At 41.0% G+C, this 24190-nt stretch overlaps 1 protein-coding gene across 5 annotated transcripts in view; it reads right to left on the bottom strand.

Moving 5' to 3' along the window:
- The window catches only part of LOC122557708 (homeodomain-interacting protein kinase 3-like), a 261054-nt gene that overhangs the window by 19753 nt on the left and 217111 nt on the right, over positions 1 to 24190 (bottom strand). For all 5 annotated transcript variants that reach the window (XM_043705595.2, XM_043705593.2, XM_043705598.2 and 2 more), the window contains 8 exons: positions 18499 to 18618; positions 18217 to 18303; positions 14886 to 15070; positions 12297 to 12456; positions 11452 to 11575; positions 9260 to 9381; positions 6100 to 6224; positions 2936 to 3103 (listed from right to left, as the gene is read on the bottom strand). In XM_043705595.2, coding sequence (XP_043561530.2) covers positions 2936 to 3103; positions 6100 to 6224; positions 9260 to 9381; positions 11452 to 11575; positions 12297 to 12456; positions 14886 to 15070; positions 18217 to 18303; positions 18499 to 18618 — 1091 coding nt within the window. The remainder of the gene's footprint in view (positions 1 to 2935; positions 3104 to 6099; positions 6225 to 9259; positions 9382 to 11451; positions 11576 to 12296; positions 12457 to 14885; positions 15071 to 18216; positions 18304 to 18498; positions 18619 to 24190) is intronic.

The following is a 24190-nucleotide window of genomic DNA, read 5'->3' as shown; positions in this document are numbered from 1 at the left end:
AGTGGTATGGAGACATTGTAGAAGTTGGAGCCATTCCACTTAGAGCAAAAAGTGAAGATTGAATAGTGGTGTTCAAGTCTATGCTTGTGTTTATGCTCCATACCAATATCTAACTAGTGTGATTCACCTAACCTGATCATATTCCTTTGCTCCTTTCTCCCTCAAATCTTACACAGTTTCCCTAAAAGTGCATAAGGACTTGCCTCAACTTTACCGTTTGTTAGAATTTCTCCATTCTAACATTTGTCCCTGTGATAACCATATGTACAAGGCACATGTAGAATCACTTATTAATCACTTTGTGGAGCATGGAAACAGACCGTTTGGTTGAACTTGTCCATGCCAACCATTTTTCCTTAAACTAAACTTGTCCCACTTGCCTGCATTTGGCCCATATCCCTCTAAATCTTTCCTATTCATGTACATATCCAGATGTCTCTTCAATGTTGTAACAGCACCTGCATCTACCACTTCCTCTGGCAGTTCACTCCACATTCAAACTGCCCTCTTTGCAAAAATGTTGTCCCTCAGGTTCCTTTTAAATCTTTCTCCTCTCACCTTAAAAATTATAAGGTGAACTCACCTCCCCTGGGGCAAAGACCTTTGCTATTCACCTTATCCAGCTAATCCAGCCTTTCCTTATAGCTCAAACCCTCCAGTATCAGCAACATTCTGGTAAATATTTTCTGCACCCTCTCCAATTTAATTATATCCCTCCTATAGCATGGCAACCAGAACTGTACACAAAAGTGACCTCACCAACGTCCTGTACAACTTCAACATGACATACCAATTCCTATCTTCAATGGTCTGAGCAATGAAAGCAAGCATTCTAAACACCTTCTTAACCACTCTGTCTAACTATCATAACTTTCAAAGGACTATGTACCTGAACTTCTAGGTCTGTCTGTTCAACAAGAGTTCCTAGGGCCCTACTATTAACTGTTTAAGTCCTGCCCTTGTTCATTTTATCAAAATGTAATACCTTGCATTTATCCAAATTAAACTCCATCAGCCACTCCTCAGCCCATTGACAGAATTGATCAAAATCTCTTTGTAATCTGAGATAACCTTCTTCACTGTCGACTTTACCACCAATTCTGGTATCATTCGCAAACTTACTAACAATGCTTCCTAAACTCTTATTCAAGTTGTCTATATAGATGACAATAAACAGTAGACCAGCACCAATCCCTACAGAACACCATTGGTCACAGGCCTCCAGTTCAAAAATCAACCATGTACCACCACTGTCTGTCTCCTACCATCAAGCCAATTTTGTATCCAATTCACAAGCTCTCCCTGAATCCCATGTGATCTAACTTAGACTGATCAGTACCTTGTCAAAGGCTTTACTAAAGTCCATGTAGACAGCGTCTACCGCTCTGCCTTCATTAATCGTTCTGGTTATCAAAAAAAACTCAATCAAGTCAGTGAGACATGATTTCCCATGCACAAAGCCATGCTGACTACCCCTAATCAGTCTTCATTCTCAAAATGCATGTAAATCCTATCTCTCAGAATCCTATAGTTCCCAGGCTTCTCGTTATAGCCTTTCTTAAATAAAAGCACATTAGCCACCCTTCAGTCCTCCAGCACCTCACCTGTGGCTGTAGATGATACAAATATCTCTGCTAGGAACCTCACAACTTCCTGGGATACACTTGATCAGGTCTTGGAGATTTATCCACCTTTACATTTCTTAAGATCTCCAGCACCTCCTCTTCTCTAACATGGACTGTTTTCAAGATGTCAATATTTATTTCCCAGAGTTCCCTGGCCTCCTTGTCTTTCTCCACAGTAAAAACTGACACAAAATATTCATTGAGTATTTCTTCTATCTCCTGTGATTCCACACATAGATGACCTTGTTGATCTTTAAGGGGTCTTATTCTCTCCCAAGTTGCTCTTTTGCAGTTAATGAACTTGTACAATCTCTTTGAATTATCCTTAACCTTTTCTGCCAAGGCTATCTCATGTTGCCTTTTCGCCTTCCTGATTTCCCTCTAATGAGTGAGCTCCCTTGCCAACCCTAATCCTATTGGAACTCATCACCTAAGCCCTTTATAAAATTGACCTGGAGGTTGTGGTGCAATGGTAGTGTCCCTACCTCTGAGCCAGTATTCCTAGGTTCAAGTTCCACTTGCTCCAGGGGTGCATAATAACATCTCTGAATAGGTTTATTAAAAAAAATACGAAGCAGACCCAAGGCCCCTTGTGGTACAGTAGTAGTGTTCGTACTTCTCAGCCTGGACGCCCAGTTTCAAGGCCCACCTGCTCCAGAGCTGTGTAATAATATCGCTGAAATGGTTGATTGGAAAAAATGATAACCTAGATCCGATTAAAACAAATACAAAGCAGACCCAGTTTCCCATAATGGGCTTTACTTGTAAAAATCCAAATGGTGTAAATATCCAGTTGATTTATTGGTGGTTTACAGTAGTTTGAAAAAAAAATGTCACGATGATTTGGTGATGGGAAAGCTATTTGGTTATGTGTAAGAGCATGTCTGGATATAAAAATAAGAAAATAAAAAATAAAAGCTGACCCAGACAGGCTTTGCATTGAAACATTTAATTGGCTACACGGCTGATTTACTGGTGCTGGTTGGTAGTTAAAAATGAACAAAATAGTCACAGTTATTTAGTGACAGAAATAAAAAAAGTTTGGTTGTGTGTGATGGCACTTCTGGAAATAAAACAGAAGCAGACCCAGGGATGGCTCCGCAGAACTGTCTGTCCAGGGCTAGCCCCTGTACTCCACGTGTCATGCTCCTTTCCAGTCTGGTTTCCTGAGTTGTTACAGTCTGCATGACAAATTCCTTCTGAATTCCTGACTGCATTTACTGGCAACAGATTTACATTGAGGGCATCTTGCTAAAGTCAGAAAACCACATTAATGATTTCCACCATTTGAAAGGCTGCCCATCACTGACCTCTTTTGACAGTGCTTATTCCTCTTCCGGTTAGTTGCAGAGGGCTGAACCCAGACCGCCTGGGCTATTCCCATATTGATGGGATTTGTGGCTGAAAGTGCCATTTGGTTGGTTAAAAGATGCTGTGGCAACATGGAACTGTAATGGCTGCTGGGAGCATGCATCTTCCTGTGGAAAAGCAAGGACATGCATTGTCAATCATAGTCACAACAAATAACACACACTAACTTAGAAATGTTTAAAAACTCCACGCATTGAGACGAATGCCCTCTATTCAAGGATTCACATCTATGTTTAAACATGAGAGGCAATAATGTCAGTCCTATTCTCACGCAGTTATACTGACAATGTTTGTATGATATTCTATTTAAATCTAACTTGGAATTATATCACAGACAAAGATGGAGTGATAAAGTATGAGAGTCATTCACAGGAAGAATTAGTGAAAGAAATAAAATGAGATGAGAGAGAAAAACAAAGTACAGAGAGAGAAAAAAGACAGAAAGCAAAGAGTGGAGGAGCAATTGAAGAGTTTAAAGCGGGAGAAATGAATTTCACACATTGTGTGTATTGTAGTTATTTATTTATACGGTCTTTGATAAATGTTATGTTACATTCTGGATGTAGGCTTGCTCGCTGAGCTGGAAGATTTATTTTCAGATGTTTCATCACCACATTAGGTAACATCTTCAATGAGCCTCCGCATGAAACACCGTTGGTGTAGCCTGTTTTCTATTTATGTGTTTGGGTTTCCTTGGGTTGGTGAGGCCATTTCCTGTGGTGACGTCATTTCCTACAGTGATGTCACTTCCTGTTCTTATTCTCAGGGGGTGGTAAATGGGATCAACTGAACATCAACTAGCCACAAATAGACATGATCCACTCTCACTAGTATCCTTACATACGGATGACGAAGGACGCCACTTCGACTGGGACAGCACATTAAGCCTAAGACAAGCCAAACAGAGACATGCACGAGAATTCCTGGAAGCTTGGCATTCCAACTGGAACTCTATCAACAAACACATTGACTTGGATCCCATTTACCACCCCCTGAGAAAAAGCATAGGAAATGACATCACTACAGGAAATTACATCACCATCCAAGGAAACCCAAACACATAAATAGAAAGCAGGCTACACCACTACTGCTTCATCCAGAGCCTCACTGAAGTTGTTACCTAGTATGGTGATGAAACATCTGAAAACGAACCTTCCAGCTCAGCGAGCAAACCTATATCCAGTACCTCAATCTGAGCTACAAATCTGCCCAACCCCAATTATGTTAATTAATTTAAATCCAATATTTTATAAATGATCATAAAACTGCAAGAAACAGATAATTAAATGTGACAAGAGAGCAGCTAAGATACAAACCCATTTGGTTTATTTCGAGCAGGAACACCAAACCCTGCTGGGGAGATGATCTGAGGTGTTAGCTTTCAATTTTGTCTAAATTTTCAGGACAAAGAGGCTCTTGTCCCTTTTCAACCACGGGAGTACCTGATTTTACACAATGGCACCGCTGAAAGGCCTAATGCAACACTGTTGCTGAATTCAGTTTCGATTCACTTGCCGCTGAAAGTTGGGGCACCAATTACTAATGGCTCATTTCCACTAGTCGACGCTTCCCAAATTGATAGGCCCTGTGCTGTCTCAGATCCTTAAGGCCTAGAGACAATATCTGGTGTTCTGCAAATCCCCAGCCACAGTCCAGGATACAGTTCAGTGTATACTCACTCACATTTCTTAGCTATTATCCAATCATCACTCAGAATTCTCTCCACTGAGACAATCAGTAACAAACTGTTATCATTTAATATGTTCTGAAGGAATGCTTGAGACCTAATGGAATGAAGTAACAGGTGGTGGAAATTTAAATGAAAGTTAAAATAGTTGGCGGCACGGTGGCACAGTGGTTAGCACTGCTGCTTCACAGCGCCAGAGACCCGGGTTCAATTCCCGCCTCAGGCGACTGACTGTGTGGAGTTTGCACGTTCTCCCCGTGTCTGCGTGGGTTTCCTCCGGGTGCTCCGGTTTCCTCCCACACAGTCAGGTGTCAGGTGAATTGGCCATGCTAAATTGCCCGTAGTGTTAGGTAAGGGGTAAATGTATGGGTGGGTTTCGCTTCGGCGGGTCGGTGTGGACTTGTTGGGCCGAAGGGCCTGTTTCCACACTGTAATGTAATCTAATCTAAAAAAAATAGGTACGCCCTCTTATGGTGCACTGGTTGTGTCCCTAGTAATGGACTGGGAGGCCTGGGTTCAAGTCCAACCTGCTCCAGAGGTGTGTAATAACATCTCTGAACAGGTAGTTTAGAAAAACAGGTTAAACAAAAGGGTGTTAATTGATTGTATAAATATGGAGAGCTAGTAATCATTGGTGTTTGAGTCTTATGGTGTGTGACTAACTGAAATAAAGCTCTCACATAAAAATGTGGACTTGAATTCTGCTTAAATAATTATCTTTGGAGTATATTTAAACCTCTGACCTTTTGGGTCCTTTGAGTCACATTCATATACTTTTGTATTCCCTGGAATTTAGAAGATCAAGAGGTGATGTATTGAGGTGTTAGGAATTCGATAGGATTCACAGAGATATACCATTCTCTTTTGTTGTGGCAAGTCTAGGAGAAAGTGCATTAACTTTAACATTAGAGCTTCACCATACAGCATAATGTAAGGATGATGTAAGCAACAAAAGGCTGGGATGATCAATTGACATTTTCAAAACTGATAATGATGCATTTTTGTTGGACAGGTGTATTAAGTTATATGAAACAAACCAAATAAATTTTAACCTTGATCTAGTGGAGCAAAGATAAAGTTGCCATAGTCCCAAAGTTGCTGTCTCATTACAGAGTGATGACCGATAGTGAGTTTAACTTGGAGTCAACAAGCAAGATTGAGAAGGAGAGTTCTTCATGGCAATCTCAACTGGTCTGAGAATTGAATCCTTGCTATTGGAATCCCATTGCTTTTCAATTAAGATATCCAGCACATTGACCCCCTAACTAGTTCAAAAGTGAAAGAGACTCAAGAGAGTCCAATGACTTCCTTTTGCACTATGATTTTATGCATCCAGTACGATGTGAAGACAAGACAAGGCCCTTTGCTAATCCACATTACTCCATCTTCATTCCTTGCACTCAACATCTTACATACCCCCAGTCGCCCAACCTCTGTGGACCAGCCACAGTATCGGATGCCAGTGATGTAGTGGAGGGCGCCATAGCTGCCACTTGCTGCCAGGTAGGGATCAATAGCTGCTGATTTCGACTAGACCATGCCTACAACAACAAAAAAAATCACAAACTTTCATTTCTTCATTCAAAACACCAGCAATTTCATATGACGGATACACCTTTAATTTGGCAAAGCATCCCTAAGTATTTCACAAAAGTATTACTGTTCAAATTTTGATATGAGCCATGTAAACACATATTACATCAGGTGACTAAAAATTATGTCAATGAAGTAAGCTTTAAAGAGCATCTTAAAGAACTGATGAACCACAAGTCCCAACTAATAATCTGAAGACAAGATTTCACATCCCAACCTGAAACATCTCCATATTACAGAGGAGGAAGTGTGTTGAAATGCACAAAAGTGGATAAATCCCCAGGTCCTGATCAGATGCACCCTAGAACTCTGTGGGAAGCTATGGAAGTGATTGCTGGGCCTCTTATTGAGATATTTGTATCATCGATAATCACAGGTGAGATACCAGAAGACTAGAGGTTGGCTAACGTGGTGCCACTGTTTAAGAAGGGCGGTAAGGACAAGTCAGGAACTATAGACCAGTGAGCCTGACATCAGTGGTGGGCAAGTTGTTGGAGGGAATCCTGAGGGACAGGATCATGTATTTGGAAAAGCAAGGACTGAATAGAGATAGTCAACATGGCTTTGTGCACTAGACATCATGTCTCATGAATTTGGTTGAATTTTTTAAAGAAGTAACAAAGAGGATTGATGAGGGCAGAGTGGTGGATGTGATGGACCTGGACTTCAGTAAGGCATTCAGCAGGGTTCCCCATGGGAGACTGGTTAGCAAGGTTAGATCTCATGGAATACAGGGAGAACGAGCCACTTGGATACAGAACTGGTTTAAAGGTAGAAGTCAGAGGGTGGTTTTTCAGACTGGAGGCCTGTGACCAATGGAGTGCCACAAGGATCTGTGCTGGGTCCACTACTTTTCATCATTTATATAAATGATTTGGATGTGAGCATAAGAGGTATAGTTAGTAAGTTTAAAGATGACACCAAAATTGGAGGTGTAGTGGACAGCGAAGGTTACCTCAGATTACAACAGGATCTTGATCAGATGGGCCAATGGGCTGAGAAATGGCAGATGGAGTTTAATTTAGATAAATGTGAGGTTCTACATTTTGGGAAAGGAAATCTTAGCAGGACTTATATACTTAATGGTAAGGAACTCGGGAGGGTTGCTAAACAAAGAGACCTTGGAGTGCAGGTTCATAGCTCCTTGCAAGTGGAGTCGCAGATAGATAGGATAGTGAAGAAGGTGTTTGGTATGCTTTCCTTTATTGGTCACAGTACTGAGTACAGGGGCTGGGAGGTCATGTTGCGGCTGTACAGGACATTGGTTAGGCCACTGTTGAAATATTGCATGCAATTCTGGTCTCCTTCCTAACGGAAAGATGTTATGAAACTTGAAAGGGTTCAGAAAAGATTTACAAGGACGTTGCAAGGTTGGAGGGTTTGAGCTATAGGGAGAGGTGAATAGGCTAAGACTGTTTTGTCTGGATCATTGGAGGCTGAGGAGTGACCTTACAGAGGTTTATGAAATCATGAGGGGCATGGAAAGGATAAATAGACAAAGTATCTTCCCTGGGGTCGGAGAGTCGAGAACTAGAGGGAATAGGTTTAGGGTGAGAGGGGAAAGATATAAAAGAGACCTAAGGGGCAACTTTTTCATGCAGAGGGTGATACCTGTATGAAATAAGCTGCTAGAGGAAGTGGTGGAGGCTGGTACAATTGCAACATTTAAAAAGCATCTGGATGGGTATATGAATAGGATGGATTTGGAGGGAAATGGGCCAGGTGCAGGCAGGTGGGACTAGATTGGGTTGGGATATCTGGTCAGCGTGGACGAGTTGGACCAAAGGTGTATTTCCGTGCTGTACATCTCTATGACTCTATGACATTTATTAATCAAAAATTGTATCAGCAATGGAAACCAATGTAATGACTGGATTATCGACCTGTTCTTTAGGGAAGAAAATCTGCTCTTTCTTACACAGCCTGGCCGATTTGGGAGTTCAGACCAAAGCAATGTGGTTAACTCTTAAACTGCCCTCAGAAATGGCAGAGTTGATTACTTTTAAAGAATGTGGTTCACTACCACCTTTCAAGAACAATTAGGAATGCTGGCCTTATCAGTGATGCCCATATCATGTGAATATATTTCAATAAAGCAAGCAAGGTTTATGGAGGGGAAAGCATGGCAGCATAAGAGTTAGGAGCACAGAGTCCTCAGGGGGGTGTAGAGTTTGGGGAGATTACTGAGATTGGGAGAGCTGAGGCCATGAAAGAATTTGAAAACACAGATGGCTTATTTAAAACCATGAGCAAAATAAAAGCTTTGATCATACTCATCAACGTAAAAATTATTCCATTCCTGAGCTATGGGAGTTCTTTGCAAGGCCAATATTAATTGTCCATCTTCTATCTTTGAGTTGGTAGCAGTAAACCTCCTTTTGATCTGATGTAAATGAGCAGACTGCTAAAGCATTTCATTGGACAGCTTAGAGCCATTCACATTTGTAGATGATTTGAGTCACTTCTAGGCCAGGTCAGGTAAGAGGTAAATAATTTCCTTAAAGGACATTATTACAGTGGTTCCCAGTCTTTTTATTGACACAGCACACTTCAATAAAACATACAATTCCATGGCACACCCACTATTTTCAGCTAAACTAATGTGCTTATAAATGTTATATTTACTTGCATTTACTATGGTTATAGTCTTACAGGAGAATTTTGTAATATTGTGCATGCAACAAGCTAAAGAAAGACCAAAGGGATTAATGTTTCAAATTTGTTTCGTTTTGATTTTCATCACCTTTGTACAAAATTTCGTGGCACACTTAGAGAGTTCTCATGCATACCACACTGCCTATAAACCACTACATTAAAATGCCTAAGTTGAGGGGTTTTGTTCGAACCCAGAAGCTTCTAATTCCAAAGTGGGGTGCCACGGACCTCACCAAATCTACCACTTAAGAAATGTGGATCCAAAAGGTAGATGATTTTAATGCCAATGGAACTTTGCTTTCTTTTGACCTGAACAGAAGGCACAAACCTGTGTCAAAACTCCAGGCCTCAGCTGAAGCGGTTGCATGGTAGGTGCCTGTGTGACAAGTGGTACTGCATTGTCCATTCGAACAGAGAACCCTGCATGTTTACCTGGATTTGCTGAAATGCCTGCAGGTAAAAGAACAGAGGAGTGAGACTATCCCATCTCAAGACACAGCAGCCTGACATTTCACTTCAAGCTAAACTGCTGTCCACAGAGCTGGATTTGCTGGATTTTTCTAAGCTAACATGGCAGAACCTCGAAGAACAGCACTGCTGATTAGCCAGGAAAGGGAGAATACTATGCATATCACTGGCTTAGTTTCTAAATGCATGTTCTGATGAATCATACTGCCCAGGAGGCTATTCAGCCCCTCGCAGCTGCTGGAAAGAGCTAACTAAATCATCCCACTTCCCCTCAAGAATTCTTTTATAGAATTAAGTGATTCTTAATCAGGCTCAGAGAAGGTGGGAGGAGCTGAGACTCACCAGAAAATAAGGGTATTTCTGATCAGATCTGTGAGGACCTGCCCAGGCCTCATTGCAGGCTCTCCGTGTTATCACTTCTGTCAACAATTCCCTGAATATGTCCAATCAGAGTTGGCAATCCTACTCGATGTATCATTGAAGTTTGTCATTGCTGGGTAAACTCTAGTGATATTTTTTCTACACCCACTTCCACCATATTGACATCCATCTTACGGTGCGTTGCCCAAAACTGGACACAAAGTCCAGCTAAAAGCTAATCTGTGATTTATAAAAGTTTAACAATACTTCCATGATTTTGTACTCTACTCCTGTTTATAAAGCCAAGGGTTCTTATCTATTTTTAACAGCCTTTTCAGCTTGTAATGCCACTTTCAAAAGGTTTTGAATGTGAAACCTTCAATCAGACTGTTCCTGAATGGTATTTACTACAATCGGTCCAATTAGTTTATCATTCATATTGCCTCATCTCATCCTTTCATTCAAAATGACTTCACATTTTTCTGCATTAATCCTCATCACCTTCATTTGAACTGCTACATGAGCAGTACTGCCCCAGTGCTGTCCAATAATGTTGGCTCACTGATCTGGCATCTTACTCTCCCTGATTTTCATAGCATTCCAAACTGGTGACAGCCACGCTTTTTATCCTTAAACCTTTTGAGTATTGGAGTTGGGACATCATGCTTGAGGTTGTACAAGATGTTGGTGAGGTGTATAGTTCTGGTTGCCCTACTATAGGAAGGAAATAGTTAAATTGGAGAAGGTTCAGAAAAAATGTATCAGGATGTTGCCCGGATTGCAGGGTTTGAGTTACCAGGAGAGGCTGGACAGGCTGGGATTTGGTTCACTGAAGTTTAGGAGATTGAAGTGTGACCTTATAGAGGTATATAAAATCATGAGGGGCATAGACAAGTGAAAAGCAAAGGTCTTTTCCGAGGCTGGGGAAGTTCAAAACTAGGGGACACATTTCAAAGGTGAGAGGAGAAAGATTTTACATCCTGGGAAACTTGGTCAGCATGGATGAGTTGGACCAAAGGATCTGTTTCTGTGTTGTCTGACTTGACTCTTCACCCGCCACCATTTTCTAATATGGTCATAGGACGTGGGCAATTATTCTCCAATTATCCAAAATCCTTTTGAAAGGTAAATTGTAATAATTATGATATGATTTTCCAAGGCAGTGAGCTGTGCAAGACTGCAAGGACTTGGTAGGGAACTGAGAAAGAGATTACAGACCAAAGGTTTGCTTAGCCTTCATGGGCGGTTATCAATCTCTACCTTGTTCTTCAAGCCACTGTTTTAATAATATCATTAGCTGTTTAGATATTTTCTAATAACCTGTTTAGAGTATTATACACACATCTGGAGCAAGTGGGACTTGGACCTGGGTCTCCTAGCTCGGAGGTAGGGACCTTACCACTGCAACACAAGAACCCTACAATTATCTGGTTAATTCATGTCATGTATCATTTGCACCCACATAGCATTCCCACTCATCTATCTCTCCCACATACTCTTCCCACTAGCATATCCTTCCAATTGACGGTATTACAAAGTAATCATCAATATATACAAAAACATAGGGCATAGAGACAGGCCTATCTTCTTCCACCTTGTATGTCAAGATTACAGCAATCTTCTAAATAACTTTTAATTCTGATTATTTTCCAATCTCTAATTTGGCACATGGCCACTGTTTCTTCCTTTTACCTTGAAGTGTGGGTGGGCACAGGATGAGGGTCTGCTGGAAAGACTCATTGCACCCAAACTGAGCGGTCCCTGGCTGCAGTGGTATTCCATGATGCATCAGTGAAGGTCCAGTAGGTGGTAAGTGCTAAGTAAACATAAAACAAAGTCAGTATCACAGTCTCAAAACTCTGCCTAAAAGTAAACAGAATCAATATTTTTACAAAGCTGCTGTATGTTCTGGCTGAGAGCTCAAAGTTTTAGGCACAAGAAACCATAAAAAGTATGTATCTTAAAGCAACTTAATAATAAGTGAATCTTCAAAAACTTATGTATGGATTAAAATTGTTCATTTTCTGCAATAATGTTTGAGCAACTCGCACTAGGTTCTGCCACTGCTTAATGTGGGTCCAGAGGCTGCTTAAATGTCTAGCCACCACAAGGTGGTGCTGTTGGGAAATCTATTGAACTCTGACAATTCTCAAAACTTGTTTCAAAGGAGCCTCTAATGAAAGTCATCCCTTGTATCAAACAGAACACTCTGAAATTGTGTGACCTTGCTCAGTGGGGTTAAGCAGTAATAAAAAATTACAAGCATGACAGAGAAATAAAATATGGCCACAGAAACTCTTTATTTGTGAGGCATCCTGGCACAGGAGGAAGTAATTTTCTCTCATCCTCATCACGCAAATTCTAAATCTTTCTCTGCTTCAAATGGTTTTCCAGCTTTTCTCTGCCTTTAACAATTCAACAGCACCAATGCATAAAGATATTTGTGATTCTTCTTTCCTCTCTCTTGCAGTGCTCTTTTTAAAATCACTGCCTCCGCTGCACTACATTAACTGAGAGAAGGCAAATGTCCCCCTTACCTGGCTGTGTACAGAACCCATTTTATTAAAAGCCACACTCAGATTTGCGGCATTGTTTGAGGCAACGGGTCTCATAAATGGCATCTTATTGCGATTTATTACATCATACAAGTTCGGTCTCCATCTGCAAACATCCATTATATGAAAACAGGACTTGACACTGTGAAGAGAAAGTAAACAAATCAGGCATTACTTGTATTGACCAAAAATCTCTGGATCCCTGTTTCAGGATTTTTAGATTGTAATTAGAAGCAAGGGCAAATTTACCACAGAGAAGATTGCTATTCAATCTATTGTGTTTGTTCCAGCTCTTAGCTGGAGCAATCACATAGCCCTGCCATCTCCTTATGGGCCAGTGACACCCTTAACTCAAGCTTGATCCTTTACTCCACTGAAATTGAACAACACAGTTCCGATGTTGGGGCAAGAACCCTTACACTGTCACCACAGACCACCAACTCAGTGCCTATTAGTTACAACCTTTGTTGCAATTGGTTTCTTCACCTGCTCACTAAGCTGTAACTGGCAAAGGAACACTTAAATAGGTAAGAGGCTGGCTTTGTAAAATCTGCAAGTCTGCTATGCATAGGTAGAGACTGGAAATGGAGGAAAGGAACATGGAGGGTAGGAGTGGGACAAACAGTGGGGAAAAAAGGCAAAGAGTGGAAGAGGGAAGGGAGGAGTGGAACAGGGAGAAAAGAAATGGCTTGGGGAAGATGAATGCAACAGGGAAAGAAAAAAATGGGATGGAGGTGGGGAAAAAAAGGAGAGGAGCGGGATAGGGAGAAGAGGAATATGAGGATGATGAGAGGTTCAAGGAAGAGAGGAATTGGGACCACACAAGGCAGTATGGGGACGAGAAATAATTTACTTAAGATTTCTCAAACATCACTTCCTATCACTCAGAAAAATCTCAAGATGCCTTAATCATAGAATAGAATCCCCACAGTTTGGAAACGGGCCATTTGGTCCAAAATGTCCACACCAAAGATATCCCACCCAGAACCATTCCCCTACACCTCTTACTTTTACACTTCCCCTGACTAATGCACCTAACCTACACAGCCCTGAACACAATGGGCAATTTAGCATGGCCAATTCATCTAACCTGCACAGTTTTAGACTGTGGGAGGAAACTGGAGCACCTAGAGGAAACCCATGCAGACATGCAGAGAATGTGCAAACTCCACACAGACAGTCGCCCGAGGCTGGAATCGAATCAGAATTCCTGGCGCTGTGAAGCAGCAGTGCTAACCACTGAGCCACTGTGCTGCCCCAAGATGCAATTAATTCACCTGAAGTGCAATATTATATGGTTGAACATGACACCTATGTTGCCATGTAGGACTTTTCATGGGACAAGAAAATGAATAATTAGTCAATCTATTACTGATGATATGTGAGTGAACAAAGAAATATTGGCCTGGAGATTTTAGAAAGAGGGGAGGGAAATCGGAGGGCTGTATTGGTGTGGGAGTTCCGAGTGGCAACCATTGGGGAATACCTGGGCAAATATTAATGGCAGGGCTTTATTTAAATCAAATTTCCTGGAATGTATAGCTGGATGTACTTCCAAACTGGTGGGCATAAGAATGTTTGGAGAGGGCCATGGTTGAGTTCAGTGGTAACAGCAGTTAGAGGGAGGAGAACACTTTTTTTGTAATGGGGTGTTTTGGAACCATGAGGGTGCAATGAGTGACTCCCTTGCGGAGTCATTTGGCCCACAAAGTGTTCAAGCAAACCGCTTTTCCTGAAACTTAACCACGGCTTCTTACAGGCTATGAGCTCTTTCAGCTGCCAGGCAGTGAAATTCAAATATTAAAACAATGGCACCAGTGGCCACAGAACAGCCAAACTGAATGTTGCAGTCCATGTGTTTTAAGATCCAGGACAATACAACTTACTTGATTAAATCCATCCACCACCTTAAACATTTAATCCTTCACTGGTGCAGAGTGGTAGTACTGCAACAAATGTGACAAGGCATGTTTCCAACCTGTGACCTTTGCCACCTAGAAGGACAAGGGCAGCAGACACATGGAAACACCATCACCTACAAGTTCCCCTGCAAATCATACACCATCCCATTGGGGAAATACATCATCATTCCTTCACCATTGATGGGATAAATCTTGAAACGTCCTCTCCAGCAGCATTGCGGGTATATCTGCACCACGTAGGCTGCAGAGATTCACGGAAGCAACTCACCTACCGTCACTTTCTTGGTAAAAGTAGGAATGGGTCACAATTGGGACCTACATCCTCAGAAAGAATAATGAAAAGCTTGCACTGACATAAATGTATAGACCAAATAGTCATCTGTATAACACTAGTCAAAGTTCTTCAAAAACCTTTCTTGATGTGTGCTGACATTCTCTGATATTAGATGTTATTTTAATCTAAATATGTAGCCTAACCTCTGCATACAGAGAGATACCGCAGATCAGTGATGAAAGGTTCAAAGACTGAACACTAAGATGTTTCTGCAGGGCACATTTTACCCACATAGAACTGGGGTTGGAGAAGCCTGAAATGTTGCAAATGTGTATCGTGGGCTCAGCCAACTCTTTTTTTACAGCAAGGACCTACTGGTTGCTGTGTGGAAAGTCCAACAAATGCTGCATGGTTACAAAGGGGTGGTTCATCGTCTCCACTGGAGTGATCCTCTTCTCTGCGTCAATCAGCAACATCTTCTTCAACAGACTGACAAATTCCATACGATCAGCCTTCTCTGCCAGTAGGTCATTTCCCTCCAAATCCATCACCATGTTCACCTGAGGCAAAAGCACATTGCAATTTAGCAGCAGTGTATGACAGAATTGGCAAATCTTACTGGTCACCTCAGGTACCTCAAATTTACTTAAAATTAATTCCCAACCACCTATTTATTTTAAAATGAACTTATTTCTTCTTCATCTTTCACCAATATCCTAGTTTCTGGCACAGAGCTGATGATCATTTGCTCTGTCACTGTGGGGCTGTACTAAAAGTTGCATGACTACAGAGGAACCTCGATTATCCGAATATCAATTATCCAAAACTCGGATTATTTGAAGGAGATCTGGAGATCCCGATGGAAACATTACATCAAAGACTTGTTTCCAGCAGTGATCATGTTTTTATTCACAGACCTGGCCTTCTCCCATCCTACTTCATCCAACCTGGAGCGACATGGAGAAAATTCTGAAGGAAAGAATTAGTCATCATGTGGAGAGGCAAAATGTGATCAGGGATATTCAACATGACTCTGTCAGAAAGTGGTCGTCTAACAAATATGATTTTTTTTGAGGTGATGGTCAAGTGCGTAAATGAGGGCAGTGCAGTTGATTCAGTTTATATGGATTTCAGCAAAGCCTTTGACAAGGTTCCACACGGCAGACTGATAAAGAAGGTAAAAGCACATGGAATCCAGGGTAACCTGGTAAGATGGATCCAAAATTGGCTTAGTGATAAGAGACAGAAGTGCCATGTCACAGAGGCTGATGCTGGGTCCCTATTACTTATGATATACATAAATGACGTAGATAAGAATGTGGGTGGGGGAATAATAAGTAAATATGTGGATGATACATAGATTGGCCTAGTGGTTGACACCAAGGAAGAGTCTTAGGTTACAGGAAGGTATTGACGATTGGTCAGATGGACACATCAGTGGCAGATGAAACTTAACACTGAAAAGTGTGAGGTGATGCAGTCTGGAAGAAATAACAAGACAAGGGAGTATTCAATGAATGTCGGGATACTAGGAAGTTTAGAGGAACAAATGGATCTTGGGATGCCTGTCTATCTATCCCTGAAGGCAGCAGGACAGGTTAATAGGATAATTAAGAAGGCATATGGGATGCTTGCCTTTATCAGTTGTGGCATAGATTATAAGAACAGGGAAGTTGTAGGAGCCATACAAAACTTTGGCTAAGCCACAGCTGGAGTACTGTGTCCAGTTCTGGTTGCAACACTATAATAAGAATGTGATTGCACTGGAGGGGGTGCAGAGGAGATTCACTAGGATGTTGCTTGGGTTGGGACATTTTAGCAATACACGGAAGGCTGGATAGGCTTGGGCTACTTTCTTTAGAGCAGACAAGACTGAGGGGGGGGGGGTTCTGATTGCGGTGCATAAGATTATGAGGGGCATGGACAGTGAATAGGAAGCTGCTTTCTTCTTAGTAGGATCAATAATGAGAGGGCATAATTTTAAGGTGAAAGGCAGGAGGATTTGAGGAAAAACACATTCACCCAGAGGGTGGTGGGAATCTAGAATGCCCTGTCTGGGAGGGTAGTAGAGGCAAGAAACTTCACAACCTTTAAAAAGATACAGATCAGCACTTGAAATGTCATACCATTTAAAGCTTTGGGCCAAGTGCTGGAATGTGGGATTAGTGTAGGTAAGTCAGCGCAGACTCGATGGCCCAAAGGGCATCTTCTGTGTTGTATGATTCTATGACATTTATTTAAGGTGATTGTAAAATAATAAAAACAAAGGTGAAGTGGGGAAAACCTTTATATATAGTAAATGGTTAGGATCGAGAAAGCACTGCCTGAAAGTGTGGTGGAGGCAAATTTACTTGTGGCTTTCACGACAGAATTGCTTAACCAACTGCAAAGGCTATAGTCAAGCATTCCTAATGAAGGGCTTATGCCTGAAATATCGACTCTCCTGCTCCTCGGATGCTGCCTGACTGGCTGTGTTTTTCCAGCGCCACACTTTTCGATTCTATCTCCAGCATCTGCAGTCCTCACTTTCTCCCACAAAGGGAGAAAGATTGAGGGAGTGGGATGAACTGAAATACTCATGCAGAAAGCCAGCTTGAGCTTGCCAAGCCAAATGGCCTCCTTCTGTGCTGTAGCAATTCTATACAAAGTCCTGTCTCAGAAGCTGAAAATGTGTTGCTGGAAAAGCGCAGCAGGTCAGGCAGCATCCAAGGAGCAGGAGAATCGACATTTCAGGCATGAGCCCTTCTTCAGGAATAGCTGAAAATGTGTTGCTGGAAAAGCGCAGCAGGTCAGGCAGCATCCAAGGAGCAGGAGAATTGACATTTCGGGCATGAGCCCTTCTTCAGGAATCCTGTCTCAGAAGCCTCAAGAAACACATAACCAGAATCTGGAGTGTCATTATAAAATAGACACACACGCACACTGAGTTGGACAAATACTTACCAAGGGGAGAAGTTTCCAGAGCTATGGGGAGAAATCTGGGAAGTGGGAATAATTGGATAACCTTTCAAAGCACCGACAAATGCATGATAGCCCTTTACTGTATTATGCTATGGATTGATTCATGCTTGAAGAGAGTGTGTGAAACCACACTAAATGGTACAATGAATTCAATACATAAATGCATGGCAACTTTTCACAAAGCATTTGTATGAATGTACAACTCATGGTACAATGAGCTCCAATCATATAGCCCCTTAATATAACTGTCCCAAGATGTTTCAAAGGAGTGGTAAGGCCAAAAGGGATGTGGGGATATGGCAGGGAAGTAGAGTTGAGAACATGTCTGGATAGTCCAAGCTTTTTCTTTCTCTTATGTAGCCAAGAGCTTGGTCACACAGGTAGATGATAAGGACTGTCTTAAAGAAGGAGTGAGGTGGGAAGAGTGAGGATATTATTAAGGAAAGAATTCCAGGGCATAGCACAGCAGTAGGGGATGGAAATCAAAGACGTGCATTTTATTCACAAAATAAATGTGGGTGCACAAACACTTGCACAGTCATTTTTTTTGTGAGCTGTGTTAATGCACCTCCTTGATGATGACAAAATGTCTTATTATCGCCCTGGAACAACTAAAATTGTATTCACTGAAGTTGTTACTGTAATCTCTCCCCTGGTATCTGTTCTGAAATGGGTAGAGGAGGAGGAAAGTCATCAATAAAACAGCTCTGTCCCTGATACAACAGGGACTCCAGCTCATACTTACATGCGCTATATCATCCAAACAACCAAAGATATACTTTCTGGCTTCTTTTGACTTCATTCCTGTTTCTGCCTCATGCTCTTCTGGAGTCTAAAGCAAAAATAAAGAATTTAAATAAAATTAACAAAAAAATACAGGGGGGAGAATGAAAGTCAATCAAATTCACAGTTCTTTCATTTCGGAGCACTAGATAGTTTACTCAAGTATTTACAGCCTTCAAGACCCAAATTTCACTTTAAGGTCAAAAAGAATATTTGTACTGAGAATTGTCATTCCAGTTTGTACCTTCATTTTCCACCCTGAATATGATGTGTCGGTCTCCGTGGAGAAGAACCTTGTTGTTTTCGTCCCAACATTTAATAGATGATCTCCCGGTAACCCTTGAGTTTGTGAAATATACCGTATCTGTGGAATAAAAGAACATTGAGTGAAATAGATGCAAAGCATAAATATTAAATTAAGTGCATCACTGGAATGATTATTGGTTCAAAATTTGCAACACGAATGCAAAATAGAACATGACTTTGCTTTTGCCTAAAAAGAAACGTCTTTATTGCTTCACATACTAAACAGCAAAGTGCTTCACCTAAGGATCCCAAAATGCTGGAAGAAATAGAGAGGCCTGAATTAACAAGTCCCCATTTATCCTATTCACTGCACAGTACATTAAAACTCAAGTTGCCTGGATGAAGGTAGCTTGAAAAACTCAGGAAGCTTGATACCATCTAGACAAAGCATCCTGTTGGACTGGCATCTCAGCCACCACCTTTAAAATTCACTCTCTATACAGTCCATACAGTGCCAGCAGTCTAGACTGTCTACGGGATGTACTGTAACAATTTGCCAAAGGCTCCTTTGACAGCACCATCCAAACTCAAAACTTCTATCATATAAGAACATAAGCGCTCAGGGATACCACCACCACCAAGTGAACCTCCCAAGTTACTCACTAGCCAGACTCAGAACTATATCGCCAAATTGCAGTGCTAGTAAGGTCAAAAACCTTGAACTCCCTCCAATGTCTGTCTAACAGCCGACAGCACATCACCATCTCCTCATCACCACCTCCTTACAAGTAATTAGAGATGGGCAATAAATGTTGGCCTTGCCTGCAACCTTCATATCTCATGAAAAAAAATTCTTTCTACTCTCTGTCACCAACACATAACAGCACCTCAAAGTTAAACCACTCTGTTCAGGATACCACCAACTCAAATTGGGGCAAAACTAGGGAGGTGCCGGTGTAGTGGTAATGTCACTGGATGAGTAATCCAGACTTCAAGATTAATGTTCTGGGATCACTGGTTCAAATTCATGTCAGATGGTGAAATTTGAACTCAATGAAAATCCGAAATATGTACTATGTAACCACTGCTAATGTTGTGAAAAAATGTCTGGTTCACTTATATCCTCCAGGGAAGTAAATCTGCCATCTTTACCTAGTCTGTCCTACAAGTGATTCCACACCCACAGTAATGTGGTTAACTCTTAATGCCCCATGGACAGTAAAAGATGGTCTAGTCAGCAATGCCCTAATTCCATGAACAAATTAAAAAGTATACAAACCGATGCTACATCAGCATCTTAACCAAATGTAACATTTCTCATGTAATGTGAAAGAATTATTTATTTCACAGGGCTTTCTGCCCTTAAGCCTACGTAATTCCATCAGTGAGTTCAAAGGCATCAAGACTGCCCTTCAAAGGGGTGTGATCTGGTGTCTCCAAACAAGCAGTAATCAGTGAAATGCTTATTATTTTCAAGTGCTGCTTGATTTCTTGTGCTCCCCATGTTTCTGTAGCCTCACTCACTATTATTGACCCACCTGTCAAAAGGCCCTAAGTTTCAAAAGACCTGTTTAATCATGGCTTCCCAACTGTGGAAATGGATTTTTGATCACAACCGCAGAACGCATTTTTGATCTATTCCACAGAATCTTCTTGTTCCCGAATGCAATCTGTTCATCATTTTATTGCAACCCTCTGTACTCTCCTGAGTTTCTCTGCCCCTGGTTTGCAAGCATCCAATTAGAAATTCCCTGAGATTGAAATACTGGAAGTTAAAAGTAAGGACAGGGCTTTAAACTCTATTTGCTGGTCAGGGACTTCTTAAAAAAATAGTTTTCTTTTTAAATGTGTTTAAACTACTTTTCCATACTTTATACATTGTTACTTGTAGGAAATTTAGCAGTGTGGCTAATGCAGACATGAGAATGAAGGTTTAAGGATGCGATACCCCTGGTAATTAGTTGGAATGTGCCTAACTGGAGTCTATATGGGTTTGCAGGCTAGAAAGTAAGGTCCTAACCAACTGTGACTTTTCACCAACTTGTTTAAAGTATGATTACTATGAAAAGAAAAGTAACAGTGCTCGGAAATGCATATTACTCATAAGCACAACATTTCACAGTGACTGAATTGAAATCTTCCCCAGTACAATGATAACGCAATGATACTGGTTGTGCTGGTGTACTATCAACCAAAATTCAGATCAGATTTCTTTGGTTTATTTATGGTTAAGACCATGGACTGATAGCAGGAGCAATGCTGCTTGTGATTGAAACTGAATGGGTTGTAATCAGTGATCATCCTATATAGGGCCTCTCAATATTTATTGAACATCTCACCTAATGGAGGTCATCAGCACATTTCTATAAAGAGTGTGTTTATAAACTCTGCAACCTTTCCTTCAAACTGCATGTTACTTTGGCATTTATTTGCTGAAACACTAAGCAGCAGCTTGGAATGTTGTGCCTGAAAACACTTGATGAAGGGTACAGGCCAATGAACAGCTTTTGCATTTAAATTTGAGCTGAGGACAGGAACGAAGGAACGGTGTTCTGCACAGGCAGGATTACAAAGCAGCCTTACTTCAGAGGATCGGGAAATGAGGTAAGGTCTCCAACTTTGGCAACACTGCCGTCAAACCAAGTGAGTGGACTTTCATTACCAACATTTGACTGGACTAATTTGAATACACTGAGTTAACCAAGTTGACATTCAGTCGTTGTGCCAAGGAGATTGTGTCATCCCGCTTAACACTCGAGTTATGTGCAGAGTCATGATGTTTATACATAGAAATCATAAATTTAGAAGTCCGTCAGGATCCATGGGTCAGTTCTGAAGTTCTTTCCAACATACAAAGCACAACTTGCATATCTTTTTCTTAGTAGTATGTCACAGCACAGGAACAGACTGATCCATTTGTGCTCCTCACAACCCTCCTCACTGTTTACCTAATTCTATCAGAATATTTTTCCTTTTCTCCCTCATGTGTTTATCCAGCATCATCTTCATTAAATCTGTGTTATTTACCACGACAGTACTTGTGGCAATAAATCCCACATTCTCAACACTCTCTGGGTAAAGACGTTTTTCCTGAATTCTGATCGGATTAATTATTTTAGATTTTAATCCACATGGTTGACTTTGCATAATCTTGAAGACCTCCATTAGGTAATTTCCAAAAGCAAAATACTGAGAATGCTGGAAAACTTAGTTAAAAACAGAAATTTCTTTTAAAAAATGCTGTAAAAAGAACATCTTTGGAGAGAGTAACAGTATTGAAGTTTCAAGTCGATTGTTTCAGCTTTCTGTTTTAATTTTACCCTCGGTTTTCCTATTCTAGAATAAACAGTAAGAACAACCTGTTTAAGTTTTCCTGATTGTTATAACCGTCTCATTCCTTGTTATGATCGCTTATCATTCCATTAAACCTTCTGTGTATGTTTTCCTGATTTAAAACTGGTAACATGCTACAGCCAGCGGATCACTAACCTCTAAGAAAGATCTGGAAATATATCCCACAAAGATCTGGAAATCTCTGATTTCATTCTCTTCCCTGACATAATTTTAAAACTTACATAATGTCAAGGCATCTCTTGGTGTGACACAATTTTGATGCCAGAAAGCAGGTAAACATAGAAATATTTATATATTCAAAGCATCACACATAGCAAACTGAGAAGTTAAAAGCATTTAATATCCTTCAGAATTAATTTAGATTTTCAGATAACAAAATAAATGTTTGTGATTCTCTTTAGACAGAAGACAAACAACCTTTACATTCAGTTGTTTTAAAAATAAGTGGGATTTTATTTAATGTTATGGAAAAATCTGGTATTCAACCAAGGTAAAGTTTGCTTTCTTAGGCAGGGATATGTTCAGTAGTAACTTTGAAGTTAGCACACGTTTAAAACCCAAACAATGTCTCATTCAACAAACCACAACTTTTCCAACAATTGCTTTCGCAAGACTGACTGCACAGGAATACAAGTACTCAACAATCCCATTGATTTCCATTGATTGAGGTCGTGTATGGGGCGCAGCAGCACACCTTCGAGAAGCACAGCATTAGTGACAGCAACTCCTGTGTATGTGGGGGGCACCAGGACTGCTCTCAGCTTCGACGATGAAAATCTTTTAAAGCACTTCAAAAAAGGGTAAACAGATTGTAATAACTCAGAAAGCCCAACTGGAAAGGAATATTATTTATTATTGAACACTAAAACAGAGCCACTCCTGGTGTCGTACATAAGCTAGTCCAGGGTTCTGCAGACCTAGCCCTGTGTCTGCTTTAAAAAAGGGATAAGTTAAGCTGGACAGGTCACTGCTTGTTACCAAGGGAACTCATACCTCCTGACCACATACCCAACTTTCAGCAGTATAAAGTGTTTCACCCGCCTGGCAATCCTAAAGTCAAAACTCCTTTGACGAAACAATAGATATGATAGTTATGACCCCCAAACCATCTGTTATATTGCAGCGTTACAGTTTGATATGGTAAATAGACCTCCTATTGAATCAGTCACTAAATTCATGACGAGGCTGTGAGTTGGAAATTGGAAAACTGTGAGTATGGATCAGCACTTTGGGAAATGTTAGGAGATTGCTTAGATAATGAAATTAATAATAATGTAACCCAAAGATGGAACCAGATCTTGACTTCACAAAAGCCATAGAACTGGCTCTTTCATGCAAACAGAGATGGTACCATCTTTGGAAACACCCAGACAGCAGACCCAAGTCTCCAGTAGTAACACTCGCAACTCCCGTCTGTTACTAGGAAGGAGACTGGAGTCAGAGCAGCAAGGTTCCAGAACTGGACAGAAAGTTTCACTACGATACAGTAAGGAACAAGAATGTCCATTCTGCACTTGTAGTCATGCAGCCTGCTGAAGACAAGTAACAGGCAAAACACGTACTATATAGGGTGAAGAGTAAAGTCACCTGAAGATAGGTATTATGAAGAAGAGAGTGAATGCTATTTTGCACTGAGAGCTTACAAGCAACTGTCATATGACTAGCTAGCAGTCCCAGAGTACACTGGAAAATTGAAAATATGTAACATTTGGCTGTGAAATAGATACCTGAGTTGGTTGCTGTTCTAACAACAATTTGAATTTAACCAATCAGTTTAAATTATACCTCAGGATCCTAAATCCCAATCGAGTTTGAATTTGTTGTTTTTGCCAACATCGAACTCATGAAATGATCTGATGTTGGGAGTATAAAAAAAACAGGCAGTTTGCAAGTCAGAGAGTAACTGCCATTGAGGGAGTAACTGCCATCGAGAGAGAGAGAGAGAGAGAGCCAAAAGATTGAAACACTCTCTATCAAAGGTACATTTTCATATGAAACACCTTCACAGTAAAAAGAAAGACGACGACCCAGGAGGCAGATGATAAGCAGTTAAGAGAAAAGGGAGCTGAGAGTTGGGAATAGTTGTTGTTTAATGTTCACTTTAGAGTTGAAGAATACATTGATATTATTTTCTTTGGGAATTTAGGAGTTCTTTGTCGCTCATATTTTAACAGATTATGAGATGAGGCGAGCTTTTCTGGGTGTTTAAATTAATTAATAGAGGAGTTCACCGCCAAGTGGGCGGCACGGTGGCACAGTGGTTAGCACTGCTGCCTCACAGCGCCTGAGACCCGGGTTCAATTCCCGCCTCAGGCAACTGACTGTGTGGAGTTTGC

This window comes from Chiloscyllium plagiosum, unplaced genomic scaffold (assembly GCF_037043375.1).
Source record: "Chiloscyllium plagiosum isolate Xiang-an unplaced genomic scaffold, Cpla_swu_hap1 HiC_scaffold_18, whole genome shotgun sequence".
In the NCBI taxonomy this organism is placed as follows: Eukaryota; Metazoa; Chordata; class Chondrichthyes; order Orectolobiformes; family Hemiscylliidae; genus Chiloscyllium; species Chiloscyllium plagiosum.
This window is presented reverse-complemented; position numbering and strand designations above follow the sequence as displayed.